Source organism: Melanaphis sacchari, unplaced genomic scaffold (genome assembly GCF_002803265.2).
Source record: "Melanaphis sacchari strain LSU unplaced genomic scaffold, SCAv2.0 Contig10_pilon_pilon, whole genome shotgun sequence".
Classification (NCBI taxonomy): domain Eukaryota; kingdom Metazoa; phylum Arthropoda; class Insecta; order Hemiptera; family Aphididae; genus Melanaphis; species Melanaphis sacchari.
In genome coordinates, this window is record NW_020270420.1 from 3,354,505 (window position 1) to 3,374,075 (window position 19,571).

At 26.8% G+C, this 19,571-nt stretch overlaps 1 protein-coding gene across 2 annotated transcripts; it reads right to left on the reverse strand.

The window, feature by feature from the left end:
- Nucleotides 1–120: 120 nt before the first annotated feature.
- LOC112603634 (EF-hand calcium-binding domain-containing protein 4A-like) lies at nt 121–13,156 on the reverse strand. Of its 2 annotated transcripts, XM_025352313.1 has the most exons (9): nt 12,791–12,809; nt 12,202–12,387; nt 9,833–9,944; nt 9,272–9,404; nt 8,007–8,190; nt 7,785–7,850; nt 5,601–5,774; nt 5,350–5,506; nt 121–294 (listed from the first exon to the last, which is right to left on the reverse strand). In XM_025352313.1, exons 3-9 carry the CDS (start codon nt 9,921–9,923, stop codon nt 239–241), a joined length of 861 nt encoding a protein of 286 aa, XP_025208098.1. In that variant the 5' UTR covers nt 9,924–9,944; nt 12,202–12,387; nt 12,791–12,809; the 3' UTR covers nt 121–238. The 2 variants fall into 2 exon arrangements, with proteins under 2 accessions (XP_025208098.1, XP_025208097.1); XM_025352312.1 differs by lacking the exon at nt 12,202–12,387 and having other exon boundaries at nt 12,791–13,156.
- Between the last annotated feature and the right edge of the window lie 6,415 nt (nt 13,157–19,571).

A 19,571-nucleotide genomic window follows, 5' to 3' on the forward strand; every position in this document is an offset into this window, starting at 1 on the left:
TATTATAAAAGTATGATGTTTATATTTTAATAAATACATTTATAATAATAACGTCATAACGATTTAAAAACAATTTTAAAATTAAAAAATAATAATAATAATAATGACGATGATGTATTATTGTCGACGCTATATTATTATTGAGTCTATGTTGATGTGTATTATATAGAACATATCAATGGTATAATTAAATAGTGTAACATGAGTCGATTGCACTGATGATGACTCCTCCTGAGCATTAGTTTAACAAGACGTTTTTCATGTCTTGTAGGATTTCTAACTGTTGCAAAAGTCCTGAAACACATTCAAAAACAGAAAAAAATAAAATTAGGCGTTAAAATAACAGTTATTATATGATATAGTAAAGCATTTAAATGTTAGATTACTGTACAGAAAGACATACTGACACAAGAAAATAGCTAGTGTAATCATTGATACGATTAAAAAGGCGAGAGAAAGGTTCTATTTAGAGCCTTAAGGGTTCCATATGGGCGTCCCCAGGGCGAGGGGAGACGGAGCACTTGCCCGTCGCTAGAATTTTAAATTTATTATCTCATATTTGTAATAATTTAATGTAATGATGACAAAACAGAATAATATAATATAAATAAAATGTAGGTACGTAAGTATAAAATGTATAAATATTTTCATTTATATTTTTAAATTAATTTCTCCTTTACCTTAGAAAAATGTCTAGGGACGCCCATAATAGGTTAGGTTGCATTAAAATAGTTAATAAATTTTAGTTTAAGTACCTAACTGCATAACTATTTGAATACCAGAATACCTTAATTAATAACCATAGTCCTTCCTTATATAATCATATAACATAAAGCTAATTGTATATTTATTTAACTATGCACGGCATATCATGTATAGATATTTATGGATACTGGATAGAAATTTCAATTGATTTATGTACTTTTAATCTATATAGGTCGCTATAGGACACTAGTCTGCTACTTTAATAAGTTTATGAAGCCATAACCCATTTTAGTTATTATTTATTTTTTGCGACTAGCATGTTAAAAAAAAAAAAAAATGATTTATGAGTATTTTTTTATATGTGTGAAATCGGGAATTGTTTATTTGATTTAATATTATCATTTCTAAGTTTATTTAATTTTATTTATAATACAATTGAAGACCAGAGGTAATTTTCTAGAGAAAAACAAATTTTAATGCTTGTTCGAATTCGTCAATAATGCTCAAAACAATTATTATCTCGTCGCTTGATTATACTAGCTGAATATCAGTTATTCATTATGACAGTATCTATACTCGTATACTATATAGTAGGTACCTACTTGTGTGTTTATTTTGTATTCCTCGAATCCGTAATATATATATTAACTGTATAATGTATTTCATTATTCTATTATTTGATTATAAAATTTATAACAAAAAAAAAAAAAAAAACATTGTAAAATAAAGATTTTGTTTAAACAATTAAAATTTAATAAATAAATAAATAAATAAATAAATAATTAAAAAGTATTTGTTTTATATTTTAAATTTTTAAAACGTTTACATTAAGCCACTGATAGACGGTATGTATTAAGTTAATCCTAACGTTTTGAAATGATGTGTATTTATTTGTTATACAAGTTTTAAATTTTAATGCATCGTTAAAGGTAATTAATATCATATATTAATAAATAACTTGTATGCGTAATGTGCTATTTGTTCCGCGATAATTTATACATACCTACTGTATCAAATGCTATGAGCCCAAACACAATTGAGTAATTAAAATCTGTTCTGATGAAATGCATTGGTAGAATTTTGATTTAGGATAGGTAAGCATATGAATATAAATCACGTGTTATAAACCAAGTACCAGGTATTTAATTCTTGGCTAACCTTTTTTGTTAATCGTGCTTAATCATTTCAATTAAATACATGTTGTTGACACATAGATATTTAAATATTTAAACAATAATAATAATGATACAAATAGATAAGGTACCTAAACGCTATATTTATTACATAATTCAAATTTTTAATAGCATAAAAACTTTAAACAAAAAGGATTCACTTCATTAGAAGACTACAGATACGCAGAATAACTAATCTAATGCAATTTTTATTCTTATCACAGCCCATAGGTATCTTTGACTATAATATTGTTGTATTAAGTGGATTCAAATTTTAATCAATTATTATTATTAATTTTCGTTTTCATGAAAAAACATAATATTTAATAAAGGTAACAGGCAGCAGCTAACTGTCGCATATACTATATACCATGTGATTGGTAATGTGTGACTGAGAGTGGACTTTACGATATATGAAAAAAGACTTCAAACTGTTTCGATTTTGAACAACATTTGCTTTTTTATTTCGTACCTTATACACCAACAATATCTAGTGAAAATAAATCTGAATTTGAAACTAGGTAGTTAATATTATTTTCAACTTTAAATGTGCTATCGATAAAAATGGCGTGGTGCCTTAAGAAAATCTTAGTCCAAAAAGTGGAAAAAGTTTTGGAACTGCTGCTCTATGGCATGCATATTTGCATCTATGACTAATATACACACTCTATGGCGTGTTTATGTTACGGTAAAAGTATAAATACCGGTAAATGTTCGAAATTCGGACAAAAATGTATAACTAATATATAAGTGCCGATCAAAAAATATATTGTGCAACTCAATATGCCACAGTTATCAAGCCTGCACAATTATTGCACTAATAAATAAATCATGAATGTAATTTCTATCTCTATTGTTATAAAAATTGTAAGGAGTTTTTACGACAGCGCTTACCGAGAGAACTACTGCACCGATTTGGCTGTAATTTTTTACTATTATACCTGACAAAACTGTCAAACTATTTTGTGTATCCTAGGTTTTACCGAAATCGATTGGATAATGTCCGAGATTTGGACATTTACCGGTATTCGTACTTGTACCGTAACATATATACTCTCTATACTACCTATAGACTATTCCTAATTTATGCGAATATAAATTATTTAAAATGTTTAATGTATGTAACGCCATTATAAGATAATATTGGTTATAAGTTCATATTTGATTTATAAGTAACAATTTTGATTAGGTCTCCATAGTTTCCATGTACACAAAAGGATAATTTTTGACAATTACACAAACATTAAAAAAAACTTGATTTGAAAAATATCTACAACACGTTTAGTATAAGTATATGTAAAATATATGTAAAAATTTCTATTGTGTTCTTCGTTATATTTCAGCTAAAACTTAAATAACAAAAGCATAAACTATAGCCTATAGGTACGTCTTGTCATTTGTTAATTGTTATGACTTATGACTTATATACGAGTTAAAACTTTAAAAGTATACAAAAAAAAAAAAGAAAAGAAATGACAATACATTTTAATTCATAACATTACATGAAATCAGTATTTATGAATATCTTAATTTTATATGTTATTTGTAATTGGTATTTCCTGTTTGTAAATAGTTGTAATAATAATTATACCTGTAGTAAAATATTAAAATTAAACTGAATGCCTAAATTGTACCATTATTTAGTACCTATATAGATGCCATATATTCAGGAATTTCGAGTATTCCATTAAGTCATGCTATCAAACTATTTCATATAGTTTGATACCTATTTTTAATTACATTTAATTGAGAACTTAGAAGTAATTTATTTACATACTTAAAGGTAAAATATTACTAGAAATTATAATTGAGTAATTTCTTATCAAATATTCATCATAAAATAAAAGGTATAAATTATTTTAATATTTTTTGTTTTTTAGACGTTTTAATATTAAAATAACTATAAATTTCTATATGCCTGTCGTATAATACGTAGAATTATTTTATAAATTATATAGTTCGTCTAAACATTATTAATTACTCTAGAGTCTAGCTGTAATGTATTTTAATGTATTTGTAGCAAATATTAAGCGAGAGCCAATCATACTGAAATTGTGGGTGGTATTTGAAGTTTAAATACTTTTTATATAAAATTGAGCTAGGTATTAATGGTAAGTTAGTGTAGTTTCACACCAATATAACACAAATCACTGATTTCATAACGATGTATGTATATATAGGTGATGATCACGTAGTAGAAATTGGAGAAGGGCTAAACTTCCAAAAATTATTCAGAATTGTATATGGGTACAAAAAATAAAAATATATTTTATTTATCTCTTCAATAAACAAATTTTTAAATAGAAGCAGAATGAAAGCTCATGAGTGATATTGATTAAATAAATGCTAACCTAACCTACCAAAAAATATTTATCTAAGAATTGCATGGCAAATTCCTGAAAAAATGCCTAGCTTATGTTATTTAAGAAGTGGTTTAAAATTTGAGATATTTCAGTAGGTATCTAATTCTGAAAAACCATGATAATAAAAAATAGTACCAGCATTTAAAAAAATTAGTATTTCTACATTTTTATCTATATTCTTAATTAAGAATTAAAAAAAAAAAAAAATAATAAATATACATAAATATGTATAATATTATTGGGTGCGCACTTCCAGCAATCAAGGTTTAGGTGTTAAGATGAATAATTAAAACATTTATAACCATTATACTTTTAGCTATATATTGATATGTTTTACTGTAATATGATTTTCTGTGATGGTGGAATTATTATTTTTAATGTTATCTACCATATATCTCTTTTAAAAAAATGAGAAAGTATTTATTACAAATACCGAATACAGTGAAACCTCTAAGTACCGGACACTTTCGGTCGCCGAAATTTTGTTCGCTATTTATAGGGAGGAAGGTAAATAAAAAAAGGAACAACATAAAACTTTATAGAAAACATGATAAACATATTATATCTATTTATAAATATATTTATATTACTTGTAAGTATGAATATATTTATACGTAATATTATTTAAAGCAAAATCAGTTACTGAATGTGACAGCCATTTCCTATGACGAATAAAATATGCTATATATTATTGTGTAAAAATGAAAAATGTATATTGTAATAAAACATACTTAGATAATAATTATGATGAAAATGATCAAAATCTAGCCATAAAAGTGACCGTTATTTAAAATTTATTCTGTAGATAAACAATAAAAATTTTCCTGTTTCTGAAAAATGCCTGTTATTTGGAGGTGTCCGTTTAGGAAGACTGCACTGTATATTTTAAATGAATAAAAATAATTTTAAGTTATTTAAAAATTTAAAAATTTAAATTTAGAGTATTTATCAATTATTTTGAAGTTTAAAGTAGTTAGATGTATATTACATACATCATGATAATATATTATTATCTATGCAAAGCATATTATGTATAAAATGTATTTACGAAATAAAGTATAATATATTTTAAGTAAATGTTTAATAGGAATTTTAAATTTCAAGCGCACCTTCTTCTTTTAGAGAGACCAAATTTTTCGCCACGTAGAACCCTTGTTTGAAATGTTTCTCATTGTTTGCGGCAGACTCTGCATTGGTCCTCTCAATGATTTCCTCTAACCGAGAGATTTTGGCTCGTTCCATATCCAATTCGTTCATCAGCCTTTCCTGAAAGTATTATGAGTACCTACTTATATCTACCATCTATTCCATCCGAACTTTTATTATTATTATAGATTGATTTTCAACGATTTACACTTACACGAGTTTCGATAAGTTCAGCGTTTTCCGCCATAACCGCCAGTTCACGTTGTTGGGCCACCACTAGCTGTCCCGCAAATTCCTGTCTAGTTGACACAGCAGCTCGGAACCTTTCCTCTTTGTCGGCCAGTTCGTTTTCCAACGCAGTTAGTTCTGACCGAAACTTTCTTTGGTCCTATATACGATTTGTTATGAAAATTTAAGATGTAAAATTAAAACTTTAACATCAAAATCTGAATTATGATTTTTAATGTAAACTCTATTCCAAGCCATGATTTTTCGACCTATGAGTAAGTATGTCTAACATCAGATGTCCTAAAAAAATATTTATTGAAATAGGTAATCAAAAATTAAAAAAATTGTGTTATTATTCTCTTGATAAACATATATATGTGAAGATTTATAATTACTTTTAATAAATATATATTATATGTATTGATATTTTCCAGTTGGTACAAAACACAACACAGGAAATTAATAGAAAAAATGGAATGAGATATTTTAAAAATCACAGCGAAAACAGTGAGACTATTAAATTGGTGTAATTTTTGTATAAAAAAATAAAAATGCCCTACACGTTTCCCTAGCGTTTAATATTATAAGAAACATTGTAATATTGCAGACCGTCGCAGTCGTAAACGAGTTGGAAGACTAGTTTTTATGTAAAACAATTTATTTTTAATACTACAGTATCATAACAGTGATTGGTAAACGGATGTTCATGGACATGTTCGTTCGCATGGTTTCATCTCATATTTAACGGCGATTACCTGTTTGGGCGCAGTTTAAAAATATTACCTGAAAATAATTGTTAACACGTTTGGGCACATTAATGAAAACACGTTTGGGCACAATATGAATATTGTAACTATGTAGTAATCGAAAGCCTTATAATATGTAATCTAATCTAATATTAAGTAAACGATCGTTTCATGTATGATCTATAAACCATGTCTTAATTATTGGAAAATACGCATCAAACATAGCTGTAGATATTTATCTGCTACTTGCTAGTATTGTTGTGTTCATCGTTTAACGTTTGATGGTTTACAGTTGTTGTGTATTTAGCTCTCGTATAGCATGACGTGTACTACAAGTTTTATTATTTGATATTTTAGTTTTAGTGTTTTAAAATATTTATTTTAATTTTGTATAAAATATGGAATTGAAAGTCGACGAAAAATTTGAAACTCGAATAGGCGATTTATGTATTATAATTGATGGCTATACATTTATTAAAAGTAAGGAAATTAAAGATAAAAATATTTATTTTAGATGAACAGATCATAAATTTAAACTTAAATTTTATTTACACCAAAGTTGGGTTTGTAAAGTTGTTATTAAAACATTACACTGAAAAACATATACAGGCGGATTTGGCTTCAAAACTATTTTGGTTCGAGTTTATTACCGTTTGAAAAAGTTAAGTATGGTTTTGTTAATCTTATGTTTATAGTGCCGCCCAATGTGACAGAATTTACTGATTATGTACTTGAAAACTATAGAAGATTCACAATTTCCATCTCTAATTTGGACTGAGGAGAAATTTTTATACTTAAGAACAACTAATGACCCGGAATCTTTCTATTCAAATTATAACCAACAATTTTATAAACAACATCCAAATTATCAAAATGTTATAAACGTATTGACGGAAATTCAAACGGAAACCAATTTTAAAATAAAGAACATTGAAAGAAAAATAATTAATAAATTAAAAAAAGAAACCGAAGAAAAACTAAATTTTGTTTAAGCATGTTGGGAAGCGTATGAAACTGAAAAAATATACTAAATTGTATGAAAACATTAGGGCCATGTTTGACGGTAAAAAAAAATTTATTAATTAATAGGATAATATACAATAATATTAATAAATAAAAATATTAATTTAGGATATTAAAAAAAAAAATCTTAATTTTATACTTTTGGAAGACTATTAACTATTTAACTCCTTGCGGTGTTTTCTGAGCAATGCTGATAAGCTTAGATTTAGTATAATATATTAATATAAGTAAAAAATAAATGTGCCTAAATGAGCTTTTATGAAGGGAAATATTACGCTGAAACGTTGTACGGATTTACGCCCTAAGTGTTTTGTTTTGGGTAAATGCGCCCAAACGTATTTCCCCACATTTAGCATGTGGTGAAAATTATTGACACGGTAGTACCTACGTTACATACATACTTCAAGTTTGGTCTTTTCTTGCTCTTCGCGGAAATGCGATTCAAGTTCTTCGAAAAGTTTTTGCATCTGAAAATCACACAACACACAATGATTATTACAATGTATTATCACTACTCATAATTCGCTGCGATTTTCACATATTGTCAAGTGATAAATTTGTGATAAATTAAACAGGTTTAAGTATAATTGGTAATATTAGGTAGTTATATACCAGTAACATACGTTGTTTTGGTGTTGGATCTCGCGGCTCTGTAGCATCTCTTCCAGTTCTTTGTCGCGTTCGACAATTTTCATAAGGTCCATGTTGAGCGCTCTGAGAAAGGCTTCGACGCGGCCCACCGAAACTGCATTGTCTGGTTCCGTTTGAGAGGCTGCCTTGCATATGTTCTCTAAATGTCCTATGCTCCTACAGAAAGCACACTAATTGTTAATAATCATCGCATTCGGTACATGTTGTAACACGATTAACTTATCGATGATTAATACCGAAGAAAAGGCAATTGAACTTAACTAATTATTGGTCATTACTCATTTCTCGGTAAAAATGTATTATCTCGCATATGTTTATAAGTCTAGACTGGACAAATAAATAATAAAAATTACTTAAACTATTGGTTTAAAACATGCATTTTAGATATTTGATATGATGACTTAAAAATTCAAAATTTTTCCAAAATTTTTAAATTTAACGTAGAGATAATTTGTGTTGTATTCGTTTATAAAATAATGAATGTACCTACAATATTTTGTGTTAAATTTAAGATTAGAACGAATCCTATTAGAATTAATGTATCATCAAGCTTAAAAATAAAAATATTATAAAGATAACCTCAAAGACTTTTATTGGTGTTTAAACTTTAAATAAGTTATTAGGTACCATTTAAAAAATGTAATGTTTAAATAATAATAATAATCAAAATTAAAATCCTACTACATTCATTATACCACGTTTATATGCAGTAGTTAATGCGTATTAACTCAATGCGGATTGAGTTAATGCGCACTAGGAAGCGGGTTTATATGCATATAAAATATCAAGATTAGATGTTGAACAAAATTAAAAGTTAATGCGAATGTTTTTTAGACCGTACTTTATACTTTGGATTCCATAACCAAAATAATTATTGTACTTTTATCATGGTGTTATTTTTTAATTAAAATTGAAATTCCCGCTAAAATATTAATTTGCATTAAAGCGTTTATATGTATTTTTTAATCCTGGAGTAAGAGTTAATTTGATTTGACGAATCGAATTAAATAATAAATTCACATTAGTGTTATTCGAATTAAAAATGCGGTTATATGCATCCAATTCTCGGACTAACTCAATGTGCATTAACTGCTGCATATAAACGTGGTATAGATGTACCATCCTTAATTTTAAGTTTGGTAGTAACTAAATTTACTCTAATACTAAATCTCTAATAACATAAAATTGATCAAGCTGAACAAAAATTTGGTACATTGTGCTTTTATAAATAACTTACAATTTAATCATATTTGTGTCTTTAATTGTTTGCAAAAGTGTTTGGATGTCTTCAGTGTAAGAACATTTGAACGAAACAATATTTTGCTGCTCCTTCCATCGATTATTCCGAAAATTCATTGGTGCTGTGTCTTCTGTGTGCGAATATATATATATATATATGATATAATATTATGTTTCATTAAGACGTATACATTTCATAAACCTGCACTAATAAATATGTTTTGATTAATGAAACGTTTCATGTTTGCAATTATATTTCAAGTTAATTATTATGTTCTATGATTTTTTAATTTATGATTAAATCAAATATTTATTAAGTCACGTGTTTTCAAAAAACGAATAACTGCAAAAATTAAATATTTCAATAACAGTGTGTGATTTTTGTTATCCTTTTCATCTAACATCTAACCAAATCCACCAAATTTTGTATGGACGGTGGACTATAAGATAGTTGTAACTGATGTAACCAATAACATAATTTTATAATTTATTATTTTAAGTTAGTGCATTCACTGAGCATCCTATTAATAGAAAACTATAAATCATAGAAAGTACTTACTGAACTTTTCCAAAAATTGATGAAGTGTGAGGTAACCCTTTTGCTCGACATCCAATGTATCAAATACGATCTCCAATTGCTCCGGCGTCATTGAGAGTTCGTCTTTTAATTTCTAAACAAATATTTTTTTTTTTTTTTTTTTTTTTAATAAAGAAATAATTTGATCCTTAGAATTAACTAAATGTATTAAAATATTACATATCTTACACATGTTAAATACTAAATGCATAATTATATTTTTGATTTAAAAAGTAACATTGTAGGCGCAATTACATACATTATTACATAGAATATTGAGTAATGTTTTGATCGACAATCTGATCGACTTAGTCGATTTTTTTGAAATTTTTAATTATTACATATTATACGAGTATATTCTGATGTAACTTTCAGCTTTTTTACAAATATATTGGCATTTGATCATCATACCTTTATACATCATTATTATATTCTTATTTCCTTTAAATGTAGTTTTGTAATATAGTATGATAAATAGATTTTTACATTATTATACTGTAATGTATTTTGTAAGCATATTTTTATTCAAAACTTTTTTGGGAAGTAAATAAAAAACCAAAATAAATTATTAGTATGTAAGTACAATAAATCGTTTTAAAAATCAAACAAATTTTGATTTTACTTGAATGAGCTTATAAGTTATATCTTTATAGCCTCACCGAATAAAAAAAATAAATATATTAAAAGTAAGAAGTGCTAAATATATTTTTTAAATATACCCCCCTCCCCTTTCTCGTGGATGACCTCTAAATTAGCTACCGGGTATAATTGTAATGGTATAAATAATATAGTTATTAGTGTATTTAGGTACCTATGTTCGTTCAATGGTTTTTTAGGTAGGTATTATAAACGGTATAGTGACAATGCGTTGTGTAAGCCGCTATAATATATGCACTGGATCGTTTATTCAATTTTAAATGTTGTTAATTGTACGCACCACTATATAGGTGCCTACTGTGTAGCTCTATGAGAATTTATACAAGTTTTTTCTTCATTATTTATTGTCTATATGGCGTCGTAATGTGTTATAATGGTATGTATTCCGTCATTGCCTTCGTATATGCATATTGCTTTTCGTGCGGACAATAACTGTGTAGTTAGGACACAAATTACGATAATTACTTTGCTTGTTCGTTGTTTAATAATAATCGAGTACATTATAAAAATATATATATATATATATATACCTTCCTATTTGGAATACGAAGCAGTAAAATAATTTATTATATGTGGTGAGTTATTGCGCTCGGCGATGGACTGGTTTTAAGTTTTATGTAAAGGAAAAATTGTGAATTAAATTTAATATACCATATACATTTTCCTGCGCTAAAACGTATTTACGACGAAAATTTGATCGTCTAAGCAATTGTAAAAGCTATATATATATATATATATGTAATTTGTACGTTAATTATATATGTAATAATATACGTACAAAATTTACTTTTATCGTGTTTAATTTATTCTCATTCAAATATTTTAAACTGTGTGTTTACTATACTCTATACAGTATATAATAATTATGTGCATTACACATATAATGTTTTATAATTTTTTTATTGTATTGTTTTTTAAGAATATTTTTCCACGTTAAAATTTGGTATTAAATGGTTTCGAAGAATTCTATAGGAAACTGGGTACGACAACATGCGTGTTTAAACAAGTGTTCGCCATTATTATAGGCGTAAAAATCGCTAATGCGTGTGTGGCAACTTCCAATATATACAACAATATATTAGTTTCAAATTTAATTCATTTTTTTATGGTCGTTTATTGTACTTTTTGAAATTTAGAATTTGTATTTACATACCTAATAAATTGATAATAAATTGATGAAACAGAACCGATAATGGACGATTATTGTAAGTTGTCCCAGATAATAATATAAAAATCAATACATTTTTAAAGTGTGTTTGTGATTTACTGTGACCGTTGGTTAAATAATTGTCATTATAATTATAGTTTAATAAATCTTAATATATTAAGCTTATTATTTGTTTATTGTTCTATTACGAGTATAATACCTATAAGTGTATTAAACAAGATAAGTAAACATATGATAGATAAAAGTACTAAAAAAAACACATTTAGCTATATTAAAAAAAAACCGTATTAATATAAGTTATAAAACGCAATTAAAAAACGTAATGGGGTAATACACAAAATTTATTTTAAAAATCGTGACGTCCATGTAGTAGAACTCTGTACTCATAAAATACAGGTATTATGAGGGTGTATGTGTACCATAGATGTGTTACATTACGCCACTATTCAACCGTTACATATGAAAACAAAAGATTTTAATTGACCGGGATGCGAAAAAAATAAGTTTTGAAAAAAGATATACCTACCAGCTACTCACGACATGCATGTTTCTTGAGACTCAAAAAACGGTCAAAATTTCAATAAAAATGTGAATTGATTGTAATTTATGGTGATGATTGCGATTCGTAGCGAACACTCGATTGATTCGCCTTGGTCGATACGTCAAGTGTAATAGTGTGTTGTCATTTCATTTATCTTAAATTCCGTGTTATCTGTCAATATACCGCAGAGGCTTAATTCATGCGATTGTAAATTATTATAATATATGAAACTGCAGTTGGTAACGTGAATTCGAGTTGAATGTTATGCAAACTTCGGTTTGCATAACCTTTTTCATTGCATATTGTAATAATAATAATAATAATAATTGTACTATACGCGTGCTATATATGTATATATGCATGGTATAAATTATAAAAAAACTAAATATATTCCGGCAAAAATCAAGATCCTTCGTCCTTTGTCCTTTTCCCGAGGCTAATAATATCTACGCGTGATCGCAGTATCGCAACAACGACGACCGCCACCACGACAAGTCCGTAATCTATACATCATAGGTTATAGGTATACTGCATAGTGGTATCCCATTTTTTATAGATATAATATAATCCTTACTTGCATGTCTCGCCTCACGATGAATCCCTTTCCCTCGGGGTCGCCGAGCTGAAAGAGTTTGTGTCCGATGGCCTCCATGACGGAGGTAGCTACGTGCACGGTATTTTTTCAATTCTTATCTCGAAACGCCACGACCCGATGCCGTGTTGAGCTCGCCGGTAGGAATGTACCGCAGTCGCAGTTGTCGCAGCTGGTTGGGCTGGCAAGCAAGCAAGTAGGAAGAGGTGGCGCAATAAAGTAACGCGGCGCACAAAGCTGCGTTCGCGCGGCAGACGGCAGTCCAAGGTCGCAGGCGGCGAGCACGCGTCGTCGATAAAAGCGGACCAGGCGACAGCGTGCGACTTTTTCGCCTTTTCAGCCGAAAAACGTCGCTGCCGCCGATTCAACGCTGATGCTAGCGATCTATATAATTCACTATAGACATAATATCATAAATATTTATTATGAATATAGATATGTGTTGAGTTTCTGAAACATAAATGATTAAGGAATAATTTAATTTTAGATTTTGAACGGAGCGATGAATGTTATTGATTTTACTATGATTTGTGTTCTTTTTGTATGTGTAGTCGTACACGATAAGTAGTTGATGAAATGTTTAGATTTTCAACTTCAAGGAATGGTTTTGGACTGACGATTGTCTACCTTTTTTATTTTTTATTTTTAGCTTATTCAGCTTTAATTTGTTCATTAGTATGATAAAAGTTTGAAATATTTTATTTATAAACTTAATCTCAGTAGCTAATATTTAATACATAAATACATATTTATATATATTATATTCATTTTTAATTTTAATTTTATTCTTAAATTAATAATAAATTAACAAAATACATGTAAACATAAGAAATCATCAAAAGATTGTAGGTACTTTTGATACTTCCTTTTAATCACTAATTATAACATGCATATAAGGTGTGCAAGTCGACGTAGAAAATCACTGAGGATTTTGGGAGTTTATTATTTTACACGATTATGATATTGATATCGTAGGCAAGAGTGCAAATGTTTTAGTGCGTCAATTGGCGTATAAATAATAAATCATCGCTGTCACCCCGTGCATCCATAAGTCACATAAGTGCCTATCATTAATTCATACGCGCGATTTATAGTATGTACTATTATTATTATATTATATTTACTCATATTCCGTGTTTTTCATATGACGCAACAAATATATCATAATATAGAGTGATAAGCAAAAATCATTGATCGCAAAAACGTTTATAACAAAAACAACAAATTAATTATACACTATAGCAACGTGTTATGTAAGTAATGCTTGTTGTGATATCTATCGCTTCGTATCAATTTTATCGTACAATAATCAGGCCTGATATTTATTGCTTGGATCAATTATTTATTTCATAATCTATGCCTGTACGCCGACCAGGATTAAAATAGGTAGAACGAACACATCTCCGGGACTCAGCGTTTTGTCAAATTAAAATGTTATAAAATGGTAATTATTTTTAATTTTGATAGTGAAAAGACATTAAATTTTGAAATAAACTAAAAATAAAATAAAATTATAGTATTAAATTATATTCTTGAGAAATATTAGGCGCGTAATACTGCGTACCTACATAAATTATCATTTATCAATACCATCTATACGTACATACTGACTGCTACCGTGATCAGACCGTGTTAAGACTGTTGTCCATTTTTATAATTAATTTTAAACAATTTGTTACCCGGAAGATGGTCCACAAAAACATCAATAATAAATGTTATTACATCGAATGTTTTTATCATTGATATTATTTAGGTAATTTGGTTAAAATTAGCGATTAAGTTAACCAGTTACGTCATGTAAACGAGTAAAGTTAGGTTAAAAGATGAATAAAGAAGTATTTAAATATATTAAAGAAAAAACAAAAATATTTATACATAGAAGGTGTCTATAGTAAGTCTGAAGTAAGAAAAGTACAGGTTATTTATTTATTATTTTTTTTCTTTCACATGGACCATTTTGTGTGTCACCAGAGAAAAGACCACTGATAAAAATACATTATTTTTAATTTATGTGGTGTTATAGACGCATTTATGTAGTTAGTTCTCGCTAAAAATCGCGCCACAGCTAATGATTTATTTGAGCAGTACATTCATTTCATATACCACGTTACAAGCGGCCATAAGTCTATAGAAGCCCCCGAAAGTTCATGAAATAGAATATTTTTGAATATTTGATTTTAATATTTATAGAACATTTCCCACAGTATTAACAAGCTGTCTAATGACATGCAATATATGCATAGTGATACAAACTTGACGACCCCAGGAAGTTAGAGATTTCTTTAACACAGAAATCAAATTAATAAATAGTAATTCTCAAAAAAGTCAACTAGAGCTTATATACTTATTAAAACAATAACATTATTTTATATTTGTATGTTTAAAAATCAACTCTGTAAACTTTCGTTTAATTAAAATAAATATTTTCTCAGTGTTTTTTTTTTTATATCATAGTAAAATTACTGTACTCCAAACTCGGATGATATACCTTAGCACGGGGCCCCTGCTACGTGGCACGTTAACTGCAGATATTTAATATTATATACTGGAAAATAAATTTGTGGCTATCATGTAAGATTATATGGTTTACGTGACGCCACTGTGTATTTTCTGTAGTAACACGTAAAGTGGTCTGTATGAAATAGATCTACTTAAATGAAGCAGATAAGAAAAAATAAGGAAAGCAAGTATAAAACCTCCAAAAATGATGGAATTTTCTAAGTTTTTTTTATCTGTTTTAAAAATAAAAAAACGGAAAAATAAATAACACTAAATAAATTCATTATTTATAGTTTTTTATTTTTTTATTTTAATTGTTTTTTAAATAACAATAGTTTTCACCTATACCTACTATAATGTTAATATCTATATTTATACAAATTTTAACTTTCAAATGATATTTTTAGGTAGTATTATATAAAAGTTTAAATTTTGTGTAATTATTAAGATTACAACAAAGTGTTTAAACATTAAAAATATATTATTTTAAAAAGTGAATATTATATTTAAAATTTGATGAGATTATTTTTGAATTGGTTAATCACCACAGTGGTACTAATATTATTGATATTATTTTTAACAACGAGCATGTAACTATAAAGAAATGCTTACGAAAATGTGGCCAATATTAAAATGTACAATGGACACAAGTACAGGACTTTATTTTATTCTTAATTGATAGGGACTCTGAGAGGTATTAATGTAAACTTGGTTGTGCGCATATTCATTCTACCACATGTAAACCACGAAGAATGAAAATGTCATGGAAATAGAGAGGTCTCATATGTAAGAAATTTCGTTCAATTTACATAAAGATGATGAATATTAATACAAGAATAAAAAATAGAGAAGTAACTTGGGGCGTATAATGACTGTGTATAGTAGATATCAAGTATATCTCGTCATTGAGTAGGTTTCTGTAATAATGTGTTAAATTTGAATTCAATAATAATTTATATATTGATGAAAAATGAAAAATGTTTGGAACCTCGAAAATAGTTCAACAATAAAAATAAAATGATTTTAAATTTTATCAAATTTCGTCAAAATTTGAAATCAAATGCTATTAAAAAAAAACTATTATGGCTATTTATTTAGGATATTTAATTGCTATAAAAAATTTGGGAGGATCCTGATTCAATTTTTAAGTTATTTTACTCATTTACAAATAAAAATTGAATCGAATAAAAACTAACAAAAATAGACAATTTTTAAGGTCTATAAATAACTTACAAAGAGCCAAAATATTTTCATTATATTTTTAAAGTATTAATATAAATATTTTTTTTTTAAATTGCAAGTCTCTATAATTATTTGTTTTTTTAATTAAGTATAACAAAAAAAGAAAATCGATTTTGTTAAAAACTGCTTTTGTATAACTATTTCTAGATTTTAGTAATTTTTTTGATTACCTCAAATGCAAACTAGTTCCAATTTACTACCAGAATATTCCCTTAAAGGATATTAGAGCATTTTTTTCCTATAAAAAATGTATTTAGATTACATAGTAAAAAAATTATATTCAGCGGAGCGCTTAGAATTTAAAATGTATTTTTTTTAGTTTATGTTTGATATTTTTATTTATAAATAAATTAATATTTTCTTCATTATCTATGGATGTTAAGTTATCAGATTAAAAGTCTCTTGTCATTTTAATTAACATATTCAAATCATAGTAAATATTATATCAGTTATTACAATTAGTTAAATTCTAATAAAATAAAAAAAAATTATTATTAATTATTATATTTTATTTATTTTTTCAGAAGTAATTAAATACATTTTTTTTCACTAGTTAGTCGTATGTATTATAGTTATTTGAAATGAAAAAAAATCAACTTAGTTACTCTATTGCGATATATTTTATGTATAAGCACCTACAACAATATCTGAATAATCTACATAATATATTAATACGCTACATTACTATGTACGTGGTTTAAGTCATCTGTTATTTGTTAATCATTACTAGTCGACCGACAGTGAAACATTTGCATTCATTCGACTGTCATCGGAATCATATATGCAAATCGTCCGAAATATATAGTTTTGATCTTCATTCGGCGTATTGTGTTAGGATAGCTTTGGTGTTTTTTGAAAGTTATTCTGTGGGTTGTGATCGAGTCCGTTATCGGTAAAGATTTTAATTTCACGTGCAAATAACTAATGACTATTTTGAAAGATTGTCGAAAAAAATTAGCTAATAGTCAGTTGTGTAATGACTCGTGACTAATAGAGAGTATGGATGGAGTATAGAATAACACTGAAGTTTTAAGGTGCAATAGGAAAAAAAAATAAAACTGTTAAAGAAGTCAGAGCTTGAAATGAACAATTTTCTAACTGTAACGTAACGCCCAAATTTTATTGTGGGTGGGGTCAATTAGTAACAGCTTTTTTGCTCATTAAAGCAAATATTTATTATAGTAAATTATTATTTTTTTTAATATTTTGACACTATTTATTCACCTATTAGTTGATGTAGATATAGTTTTTCAGTATATTAGGGCTTATATAGATGGCCCCCTTAAACGCATAGATTAAATTATTAAACAGAGAAGCCAGAAAAAGTTAGACTTTATAGAATTATTTTTATATTTTAAATCAATTTATTTTCAATATTTATTTAATGTAATGATATAAGTCTTGTGATACCTCAATTTGAACATATTTCGAGGACTTCAGGATCTGATCCCCGGTGGCCCTGGCCTAAATACACCACTGTAGCTTATAACTTACTAACTAATATAAAATGTATGGTTTATATATTTACTATATTTAATTAAATTAGCTCAATATTGATAAAATTTCCTATCTCAGAGTTTTTCAAACTTTTTTTTTATATTTCGTACAAATATGTATATATATTACAGATCAGTCTTGGTACTAAAAATGCTATTCAAATTTTCAATACAAAAAAAAAAAAATAATAATGTAGAAAATAATATTAATATTTAGGTACATTTAACAGTATACTTAATACTTATTTACACAAGACATAAAATAATATAAGATCCTCTAAAAACAATAATAAAATATTAATTTTCCATATTACCACCACAAGTCCACACAGTCATCTGTATACCTCTAGTGATATGCGTACCAGGGTCGAGAGTCGCTAATCAACTTGAATAAATAAAAAGTGTTAATATAATTATTAATAATATTAACCTTGTTACAGAAATCATTATTTTAAAGATTAGAAAATCATTGTTTATTTTTTAAAACTAACATGTAATTATAAAGAACCATATAAATGGCTGTCAAATATTTAAAAAATGCAAAAATAAAGTCTTGTACGATTTTGTAATAAATTCCACAATGTCTTATAATATTTGTATTTCATGTTAGTAGCTTGCTGCATAATCAACTAAATGCAAAATAAAAGTTAACAAATTGTATTAATATTTTTTAAACAGGAATAGTAGCTATAGCTCTGTTGGAAGGTTCTAACTTGTCACAATTGTTACAATGCTCAATTATTTGTGCAACTACAAAAAAAATATAAAACTGAATAATAATTAAAACAATAAAAAAAAAAAACAGATGACAATATTAATAGCCTATTATTGTATACTACAGCGTTTTTCAATCTTTTTACTGTGGCGACCCATTTTTTGAATTTCAATCTTTTAGTGACCCCTACTATTATTTTTTTTATTTACTGGCATAGATTATTATTAATGTTCAATACTATAAGTACTGTATATAATGAAGTGTTTTGTGTTTATTGATTTTATTTTTTCATTACTTTATTTTATTATTTGAGTTTTTAAATGTTTGAATTAATTTAGACAAATTTTAAATCATACGTTAGAAAACCTAAATAATAAGTTGACGATCCCCAAGGGGGTCGCGACCTCCAGGTTGAGAAACATTAGTATACTATTTAATATTTTTATATATTGAGTTTTATTGCTTTTAATAATATTTTTCACAAAAACCGTGTGATGACAAATGTTACTGAGTTTTGGCATTGTCAAAATGTCAGATAAAAAATATTTAACTTTTAATTAAAGAAAATATCAATTGTAAAAACAAAGAAAATATAGTTATATTTTAAAAATTGTATAATATATAATAATTTATCTTGTCCCTTGTTTTATTCATACAACATTTTAATCGACAATAAAGTAAATAATAAAAAAATAAATATATATATATTTATAAATAGATTACGTCATTATAGTTGTTGGTATCATAATTAATAAACAAGTAGGTAGCAATAGTAATAATAAAAATAATAATAATACAAATACAAGTTAAC